General features: G+C 43.3%; 1 protein-coding gene across 1 annotated transcript; it reads left to right on the top strand.

The window, feature by feature from the left end:
• Window positions 1-649: 649 nt before the first annotated feature.
• On the top strand, window positions 650-9,845 carry sympk (symplekin). Its single transcript, XM_061088309.1, has 26 exons — window positions 650-743; window positions 1,620-1,685; window positions 1,856-1,909; window positions 2,047-2,120; window positions 2,213-2,339; window positions 2,488-2,737; window positions 2,831-3,001; window positions 3,509-3,748; window positions 3,924-4,075; window positions 4,174-4,324; window positions 4,426-4,651; window positions 4,969-5,119; window positions 5,225-5,460; window positions 5,631-5,712; window positions 5,795-5,908; window positions 6,028-6,175; window positions 6,273-6,433; window positions 6,854-6,962; window positions 7,054-7,154; window positions 7,270-7,360; window positions 7,453-7,554; window positions 7,751-7,938; window positions 8,080-8,256; window positions 8,349-8,438; window positions 8,656-9,075; window positions 9,560-9,845. Exons 1-26 carry the CDS (start codon window positions 681-683, stop codon window positions 9,725-9,727), a joined length of 3,912 nt encoding a protein of 1,303 aa, XP_060944292.1. The 5' UTR covers window positions 650-680; the 3' UTR covers window positions 9,728-9,845.
• Window positions 9,846-10,387: the final 542 nt, after the last annotated feature.

Here is a 10,387-nt window from a genome sequence, read left to right as displayed (position 1 = left end):
GACTCAAGCATTTCATTGCCAGCGACTGCTTAATGTTATTGTTGTGCATTTGATAATAAACTCTTGAATCTTGAATCTCTCTATGAGAAAAAAGGAAACATCTTCTCGCAGGTGCTTGCAGTCTCCAGCAGGGGGCGGCAGCCTCTGGTGCTGTTCCCAAAAGAAGAAGTAGAAGAAGAAAAAGAAATAGCATCGTTGGTTGCTTCAATGAAAGATGGCAGCTTCGTTTTAGCGGTTTAACACCGTGCACGTTTCTGTACTGACACGTTGGTGACACCAGCTACAGTTACTTGTTGTTACTCTGACGGAGTTACGAGCCGGAAGTACCTGTGAGTAACCACAACACATCTGTGCGTACAGCAGCTAGCAGGGGTTAGCATAGCGGCTAGCACGGGGCTACTTCGCTAGCTAGTTAGCTCAGTGTTTGTGTTTGTGATACTTTGTGCGTTTGGAAGTTTGGTCACTAACGACTTTACTGGTGTGTAGTGATGGAACTTGGGTCTAATACTAGGACCAGTAACGGGTCGCACGGTGACGTACTCTGACGTAGTGGGACACATCCTGGCGGGTTGTTGTGTCATTAATCCAGATCCACATCTCCACAGAGATCCTGTTGTTCCACATCGCTGTTGAGGAGCATGTTGTCCACTAAGTGAGAGGAGAAGAAGAAGAGAAGAAGCATGGATCGTTCTCCAGAGGAGGGAGAAACCTCCCACATGATCGACATGACCACGAGTGAGAAGGTAAAGTTCTGCTGTTTACATCCTGATGGGACCCACCGCACTAGGCAGGTGTAGAACACACAGGATACTGGGATCTGAAGCTGAACACCTAAAGCTTGATATCAGTTCACTCTGGATTCTTTATGTGATGTGAGAGAAACAAGGGAACCCCCCAAAGTGACAGGCAACAAAATGAAACGTAAATATCAGGATCAAATAACGTGAATAGAATCAGAGCCCAATTATGTTCTTTGAGTTTATGGAAGATGAAGTAATGTCAGACTTGTTTCTGATGTCAAAGTCAAGAGTCCTACCAGATCAATTGGGCTGAAATATTCATTCGTGATCATGAGAAATATAGATCAGTGTGTGAAGGTGGATGTTTGTTCAAATACCTACACACAGTTCAGATTTGCCCGAGTTCATAAATTAACATAAACGTTCCTCACACATTACTTACTTCTCTTCTCTCAGCTTGGACATCACTTTAACTTTTTTTTTCTGCGTCACATGTTCCTCATAGTTTGTTCATCAGATTTAAACTTATACCTTTAATACTTATGAATGCCTTAATAAGAATCCACAGCTTTCTTACAGATTATCCATAAACTTATAATGTAAAGATTGAAAATTACTCTACAGTTTATTTATAATTCAGTAATGAACATCAGCGTTTCTTCTCATATCATAATAAGAAATCTGTTCATGGTTCTGAATATGTTGCATTTAGATAACGACTCCACATGAACACATGTATAAGAAAACCCGGGGTTAACTGAGACAGTTGATAACGAACTTCATAGTCCAGGTTATCATTGTGGCCAATGAAGCTAAATAATGAAGCGATATCCTGGTTATGTGGAACTTGCTTGTTAAGGTTTTCTCTTGTCCTCTCAGGTGGTGGATCTCCTGAACCAGGCTGCTCTCATCCCCACAGATGAGAAGCTCACTGTGCTCAAACAGGTCTGTGAAATATATGCATATCCCCAAAATATAGACATGATTTAGTTATGTACAGTTTCATGTATTGATGTATTGATCTTTCCTGGGTGTGTCCCTGCTCTATGTGATTCACAACCATATGAAGGCAATTGGGGACAAACTAGAATCAGTGAATTTATGTATAATTTCAGGTCCAGGAGCTTATCATCAACAAGGACCCGTCTCTTCTCGACAATTTCTTGGATGTAAGTTTACCTTTTGTGCAGATTTCTTAACTATTTGTATTTTATTTGACATGTAATTTATACAGATAATGAAGCCAAATTAAATATATAATGTTCTGTGCAGTGGACGTATACAAACTGTTCTTTTCATCCTGTAGGAGATGATTGCGTTTCAGACTGACAAGTCTATTGAGGTTAAAAAGTTTGTCATTGGCTTCATAGAGGAAGCTTGGTGAGTTACTTGACAAGTTTTAAATTTTACGTTCATCATAGAAAGCAATGTCCCAACTTTTTTTTAATCCTTTACTGTTTTGTGTTTGTCAGTAAAAGGGACAATGAGCTCCTCCTCCGACTGATCGCCAACCTGAACATGTTGCTGAAGGATGAAAGTGTGAATGTGGTGAAGAAAGCCATCCTCACTCTCACCCAGCTGTACAAGGTTACTCTGCAGGTTAGAACAGTTTCCCATGAAATGCTCAAACTAACACATTATGGACCAGAAGAAGAAAAACTGAACATGTGATGAAGTCAGTCACACAAATCAGTTTGTGTTACCACCACCTGATGTCTTTTCACATCTTTATTCTCTTTTGTGACAGTGGCTGTTGCGTGCCAAAGGAGCTTCAGATATGCAGGAGGCATGCTGGGATATGGTCACACAGATGAAAGAGGACGTTCTGGCCCAGCTGGATTCTGAAAATGACGGCGTGCGCACTCATGCCATCAAGTTCACAGAGGCACTGATCATCAGTCTGTCAGCACGGACCTCGGACTCTGACATCCCCAAGAGACAGGAGGGGGACATCAGCCTGGATAAAGTCCCCAAAGATCACTCGTACATTCGATACGGTACAGATCTTAGAATCCTAGCACAGGGGAAAAGGTATTTATATACTTTTTGGTTCAGTCCATCAAATTCTTGTCATTCTCAATTTTCAACAGATGTCTTGTGTGAGGAGGGGAAGTCTGCGCTGGAGAAGATGCTGAAGTTCATGGTCCACCCGGCCATTTCCAGCATCAACCTCACCACAGCACTGGGCGCACTGGCCTCTATCGCCCGTCAGAGACCCATGTTCATGTCGGAGGTGGTGCAGGCATATGAGACACTGCATGGTGAGTCCCTTTGAGCCAGTGTTGTATAATGTACACACACAATCACAAAACACCATGTAACCTTTTGAACTACGCAATAGAAATGTTGCCAGTGACTGCATTGGTATTTTTGTTTACTTTAACATTTCTTGGAGAATCTTTAAATTCTTTATATCGGTAAAATCTGTACAACCTAATATGAAAGTTTATGTGAGTCATTAAATCCTAATAAATGATAAAAGTACAGAATTGTGTTATATCTTTAAAAAGAAATACATAAACAAGAACAAGAACGTACAATGTGTTAAGGCAGAAAACGGAGGCCTTAGCTTTCCTGTACAAAAAGAACAGTGGTCCTAGCTACTGTGATTGTGAATGTAAATCAATTTAAACTGGATCATGCAAACAATGTTACTTTTCAGAAGGAAACTGTTGTTTGTTTGTGCTCAATGCATACTTTCACTCTATTTAATTTGATATATTAAATACCTATTTTTCATTTCTTTCTGTATACTTGTACCTTTTTAGCAAACCTGCCGCCCACTCTGGCCAAGTCTCAGGTGAGCAGCGTGAGGAAAAACCTGAAGCTGCACCTCGTGGCCGTCCTCAAGCATCCGTGCAGCCTGGAGTACCAGGGCCAGATCAGCACCCTGCTGCTGGACCTGGGAATGCCCCAGAGTGAAATCACCCGCTCCACACCTGTGGTCCGCGAGCAACGCAAAAGACCACGACACGAACAATACACAGAGGGAAAGAAGGTTAAGATGGGTGAGTGGTGATCACAGTCACAACCAGCGTGATTGTAGTGATTCTATTTGAACTGTAGAAAGTAGAATGAATAGAAATTATTTTTTAAAAAAAAACATTTTCTGCCATTTACTACTTCACAGTTTAATCTATCTGCAGTATCAGTAGTTCTGATGGTTGTTCCTCTTGAGTTTAGAACCGACAATGATGGAAGACGATGAGGACAAAGAGGAGCCGGCTCCTCTCACCGCCCCGAAACCACCTGCTGCTCCAGTCGTGCAGTCGGCCATAGACGTCACAGCTGAGTTCCTGCGACCGCTGCTCAACCCACAGAATGTTGCCAACCTGGTGAGCAGCAGCAGCAGCGGCCAACTCTCTTTCAGTTTGTTTCTCATTTAAATGAGATTGTGTGACAGCTCAGCTAACATCTCTGTGTTGTTGTTCAGGTGCTCATCAGCATGGTGTATCTGCCTGATGTCATGCCAGCATCCTTCCAGGCCACATACACACCTGTGGAGTCAGCCGGCACCGATGCACAGATTAAACATCTGGCCAGGATGATGGCCACACAGATGACTTCAGCCGGGATTGGTCCAGGTTAGAAACAAGGACATGCACTGTCATCAGAGGGCGTAGAATTTAGTGGTTTGGATAAGGATTTGTATTTATCTCCCTCACACATTTACTGTTTATCCTAGGACTTGAAAAGACCAAAGCCAGAGAGGACGACGCATGCAAAGAGGAAGAAAATGACGAAGACTCTGCATCTAAAGACCTGCTCATCAAACGCAAAGTTGCGATGAAGGGCCAAGCGATCTCCGTGGTGGGAGGTTACTCAGAAAACGTTCCAACCGCTGAGGTTCCCAGTCCGGCCGCCACAGTCAAGAGGCTTCCTGAGCCCATCGTGCCCACTGCACAGACCAAGTGAGTCCTGGCACAAACACCGAAAGCTACTTACTATCCTATAAAGCTGCTATCAGACCAGCACTGATGGGTTCTTCATATGAGAAAGTCCAGACCCAATCGTCTCAGTTACATCTATTGAACTTCTGAGCGTCCTGGGAGAAGATCCCTCACATGTAGCTCTCTGAGGTTCTGCCTTTTCTTTCCCCTGTTAATTGGTTTATTTTTGGTATTTTTGTTCCACTTAACACTTAACACTTAACTTGTGAATATGGCCTATACAAATACAATTTGATTGATTTAATTTCTGAGCAACTTATGCTTTTGTTCATTTCTAGAATGACAGGGGCAACTGGGAGGAAAAAAGTGTTTCGTTTGTCCGATGTCGTCCAGACGTTATCAGACGCCCAGATTGAGACGTTGACCTCCAAAGCAATCAAACGCATCCTGCATTCAGAGAAGGCTATTGCTCAGAGTGGCATGTCCCATGTAAGTACTCAGCCTGCACATGATTTATAATAAACCTCTTTAGGCCTTTTGCTCTCAAAGCAAGTGCCTGTTTCACAAGCTGATCCTATTGAATGTTTGTGGCAGGTCCGAGTGAAGCTCCTCTCCAGGCTTGTGACGCAATTTGACGGGAGGATGAAAGAAGACGTGCTGGCGTTTATTCTAGAGGACATCAGGACCCGGAGTGACCTGGCATTTTCTCTCCTGTACCAAGAGTACAACACTTACCTCAGCCAGCTGCCCTCGGGGCTGCTGGAAAGTTATGAACACTGTCTCTACACGCTGCTGTCCGGCCTGCAGGAGAAACCAGAGCAGAGAGACGGGTGAGGGGACATCCATCTGTCACTCATTTGTAAAAATCTAGTTTCTAACTCTTACTTAACAAAACGATAGACATGGTTTTACTGTACGTATCTTCTGTGCTGACAGATAATGGGGAAGCATTGTTTATTTTCTACTGGCGCAAACTGAGTCACATTTGTTTTCACATTAGACTCTTCACCAAACTGGTTCTGGAGGCTCCACTTATAACAGAATCTGCTTTGGATGTGATAAGACGGTACTGCGAGGACGAGGTAAAGGACAGGACGGAGACATTTTGTGTAGTGTTAACTCCCAACATGTCCACTTCACTCTGAGTTGTAACCTCTGTTTCAGTCTCGGGTGTATCTGGGCATGACGACTCTGAAGGAACTCATCATCAAACGGCCCTCGAGGCAGTTTCAGTATCTGCACGTTCTTCTTGATCTCAGCTCACATGAAAAGGAGAAGGTGATGATATTTCTTATCTGTGTTTTGTTTAAGTGCAGCTCACACCGTTGTTAATTCCTGAAACGTATTTTTTTCCTGTGTAGTATCTGTAATTTACCGTGACTGTGTTGTGTTTTCAGGTGCGGACCACCGCCCTGTCTTTCCTGAAGCGTATGTATGAGAAGGACCAGCTCAGAGACTACATAGAAAAGTTTGCCCTGAACTACCTGCAGCTTCTTGTCCATCCCAACCCTCCTTCTCTTCTATTTGGGGCTGACAAAGACACAGGTGGGATACATATGGATCTTTTTAATATAGCACTGTACCTGATGAAAATGATTTTTCTTCTTTTCTGTAACCTCACATTTTTGCGTGTTTGACACAGAGGTGGCGTCTCCCTGGACTGAAGAGACCGTGAGACAGTGTCTGTTCCTCTACCTGTCTCTGCTTCCTCTAAACCACCGGCTGGTCCACGAGCTGGCTTCCGTCTACACTGAGGCCATCGCTGACATCAAGCGCAGTGTGCTCCGAGCAATAGAGCAGCCGGTGAGTCGCCTCCCACTCTTGTTCCCTGTCTTTTCGAGGATGCTCCTTCTTTTTGTTTGTTGGTTGATAGTTTTGTATGAGACTGTCAAGATGTCAAGTCAGTTCATCAGTATTTGTGAGCACAAGTTGAACCTCTCTATAAAAATAAATCAAGATTAAATTGAGTAGTTGTTTTATGTAGAAATGTATGTTTTAGTTATTTAAAATCCATTTTTGTACATGTGTTTTTAACTTTCCCATTACATAAGATAAATAAGAGCAAGACCTGAAACCTGCAATGTCGTCTCACTTGAAGTTTAAAAATGTTAATGTTCATAAAGAGTCACCCTCCAAAGGAAGAAACTCAATTAATAAAAGCATCTCTTGAGTTGTGTTCATTTTGAATCGTATTAACCCTGTTTGTTCTCCCCGTGTTTGTAGATCCGTGGAATGGGAATGAACTCACCCGAGCTGCTGCTTCTGGTTGAGAACTGTCCTAAAGGAGCAGAGACTCTAGTCACCCGCTGCCTGCACATTTTGACCGATAAAGGTAAAAATCAAGAATTAGTTTAACACCCTGTTCACAATAGATGAGGTCAAATGAGCGGCGTTGATGTGAATCCTTTATTTCCTGTATTCAGTGCCTCCGTCTCCTGAGCTGGTGGAGAGAGTTCGAGATCTTTACCACAAACGTGTGCCCGATGTTCGTTTCCTTATCCCGGTCATAAATGGCCTAGAAAAGGTAAGTTTCTGACACAAATGTTTTATCACTCTTCATTTCAGCTGTCATACTAGTATTTAAAAATCACAATGCTTCCTCTTCCTGATTTTATTTTGGTTGTTTCTTTCTCCTACAGAATGAAGTCATCCAGGCTCTCCCCAAGCTCATCAAACTCAACCCCATTGTGGTGAAGGAGGTGTTCAACCGTCTGTTGGGAACTCAGCACAGTAAGAGTCATGTTTGTCAGGTCACCTTCCTTCATGAGTGTTATATCTTTTTACACACATGCATACACTAACTGTTTTGTGTTGTCTTCCAGGCGAAGGAAGTTCGTCTGTGTCCCCTCTCACCCCAGGAGACCTGCTCATTGCCTTACACAACATAGACTCCACCAAATGTGATATGAAGTCTATCATAAAAGGTTTGTGGTCAATGTGGTCAGTTTGAACTTAATCGCGCTTATATCAGCTCTCTAAACATGCGTGATTTGTTTTAACTTTTCCCCGGGAAATCTGTGAAAATGATCTTAAAATGTCCTAGAAATGATACAGAAAGTGTGGTAGGGAAATGTCGTTCCGTTGGCAATACTCATTATGCTGTTTGTGTCTTTCCTGCAGCTACAAACCTCTGCTTCGGGGAAAAGAATGTTTACACGTCGGAGGTTTTGGCCGTGGTGATGCAGCAGCTGATGGAGCACAGCCCCCTCCCCATGCTGCTCATGCGCACAGTCATCCAGTCTCTCACCATGTATCCCAGACTGGGAGGCTTCGTCATGAACATCCTGTCCCGCCTCATCGTGAAGCAGGTCAGCATCAAACTCCAGTCGTGTTGTCCAATGTTCATCGCTTGTCAAAACCCAATATGACACAGGAGAACGTTCACAGATCAATATCGATCACCATTATCATTTCTGCTGTGTGACACTGGTTGCTATGCCCCGTTGTAGGTGTGGAAGTACCCGAAGGTGTGGGAAGGATTTGTGAAATGCTGCCAGAGGACCAAGCCTCAGTCGTACAGCGTGCTGCTGCAGCTGCCGCCCGCCCAGCTGACGAGTGTGTTTGAACGCTGCCCGGAGATGAGAGATCCTCTTCTCCAGCACGTCCTCTCCTTCACGCCTCATCAGGTACCGAGTTACATCCACCTCATTCCCAGTCCACAGCTCTATTTCTCTTGGGCTTTACTTAGTTACTAACTGCCTCTTTTTCTCTATAACAGCAAGCTCACATACCCACCTCCATCATGACAATCCTGGAAGCAAATAAGAAGTCGCCGCTGAAACCAGTAGAACCAGTTGTGGAGAAGGAGGTAATAGAAGGAGGATAGAGATGCTACTCTCACTTTTCTGTGCCATAAATGTTTTATGTTCTTGAGTGACAGAGGTAAAGATATTCGAGCCTTTGTAGTCGTGTGAATTCCTTTTTCTCTTAACTATCGGCTCATATAGTGTTAATTATGATTGAAAAATGAGGCGTCCCTGTGTTTATTTTCTTATCATTCGGTCCCTCTCTGCTTTCTCATCCAGATGGAAACACTCCCTGCTCCAGCTGCCACCGTTTCAGAAATGGTTCCCACTGCAACACTGAAAGAACCAGAGATGGAAGTCCAGCACGAGCCGGTTCAACAAGAGTCGTTCAAGCACGAGCCTTTCCAGCACGAGCCCGTTCAACAAGAAATGTTCCAGCACGAGCCGATCCGGCACGAGCCGTTCCAGCCAGAGACGATTAAGCACGAGCCAGTCCAGCACGAACTGTTCGAGCACGAGCCGGTTCAGCAAGAGCAGGTCCAGCACCAACTGTTCCAGTCTGAGACGATCCGGCCCGAGACGATCCGGCACGAGCCAGTCCAGCACGAGCAAGCCATCATGCAGGATGAGGAACCAATGGAGCAGGAAGAAGAGTTTGAACCTGTGATTCAAGAGGAACGTGTTGACACTGTCTCCCAGGTAAATTGAATTAAATGAGGTTGCATTACATCAAAAGATATTGACCTATTACGTGTATATGTTGGTGTCATATTAGCAATGGCAAGGAAACCTCTTAAAAACATGAGGTTGCTTATATCAACAAATCTTTTGGACTAGAATGGACCAACAGATCCAATTGTCCACTGGCCACACAGATTTATGTATGAAATTTAGTTAAGATAAATAAAAGTGTATTTTAAAGTTGAAAGTTTTAGTTTGTCTCCATTAGCTACAGCTTTGCAGAAGTTATTCTTCCTGGGGTTCACGAAAGCTTTACATTGGACAATACTTTAGTCCAATTTGCATCAAAATACTATACATTAACAGGACAACACTATAACTCACACATGCTTACAACTTTGTATTTCTATCTTGTTGGTATTATCCATTGCTTGGGCGCTCTAAACGTTCGGCTCTCAAAATGTTCCTCACAAAGGTATCTAACCTTTTTGCTTCTGTTCAGGTGGAGTTGGAGAGAGACAGTGACACACCATCAGCTCACTCCGAGGCAGCTGACGAGCCATCAGAGGTTTCTGAACCTGAACCTTCAGACTTCCAGGAGCCACAGAGAGAAGCTGAAGCTGAGGCCACCGGCTCGGAGGCTGACAGCGGCAGCGAGGACATGGAATAACAAACGCACTCAAAATAAAAGTCTGGCCTCAACAGTTAATTTTTTTACGAATTCTTGTCAAGAGATTTGTTTTTGTATTTGTAGAAATGAGTTTGAGGAAATAAATACAGTATAATAACGTTTTGTGTATGGATTTCTGTAGGTCTTCAATTGTCATGATAAATCAACAAAAACTGGTTTTCTGTCTCTGTCTTTTATTTTCCCCCCAGTACTCCCCAGTGGTTCAGCAGGAATCAGAATTTATTATTATTTTATTTGCCAAGTATATTTGCACATACAGGAAATTGCCTTTGTGTGGTTAGTATAAAACAATATATACAGTAAGAGAGTTATGGGCACGTGCAGAGATTGGTGATAGTTCCAATAATATATAAATTATGTGCAAGGGGGGGGGCACAGTCAGTGTGATGCAGGGGGCTTGTTTGTGAGCCCCACTGCCAAAAGCATAATAATAATTAAGATGATGGTTAACAGTGTTAAAACGTTAGCGTGCAATCAGCATAACACTCTAAAAACGTTTTGAAACCCAATTATTTAATAGTTATAGCTTTAGCCATAAATTCCTTTTATTTAACCTAGCATTTCCGGTTTTATTCTACAAAAATAGGGGAATAAAAGGGACTTTTATTTTTTAGATGCAAACCGGAAGCGGCGGAGCTA

The sequence above is a fragment of the Limanda limanda genome, chromosome 16 (genome assembly GCF_963576545.1).
Source record: "Limanda limanda chromosome 16, fLimLim1.1, whole genome shotgun sequence".
Classification (NCBI taxonomy): domain Eukaryota; kingdom Metazoa; phylum Chordata; class Actinopteri; order Pleuronectiformes; family Pleuronectidae; genus Limanda; species Limanda limanda.
The sequence above is the reverse complement of the archived record's forward strand: the minus strand, read 5'-3'. Positions and strand labels throughout refer to the sequence as shown.

What these genes read in the sequence shown, in the direction of transcription:
- sympk (XM_061088309.1), top strand. Translation starts at nt 681, where the DNA reads ATGGATCGTTCTCCAGAGGAGGGAGAAACCTCCCACATGATCGACATG. An exon ending in AGCTCACTGTGCTCAAACAG is followed by an intron (nt 1,686 to 1,855) that starts GTCTGTGAAATA and finishes GTATAATTTCAG; the next exon opens with GTCCAGGAGCTTATCATCAA. An exon ending in TGGGGCTGACAAAGACACAG is followed by an intron (nt 6,176 to 6,272) that starts GTGGGATACATA and finishes TGTTTGACACAG; the next exon opens with AGGTGGCGTCTCCCTGGACT.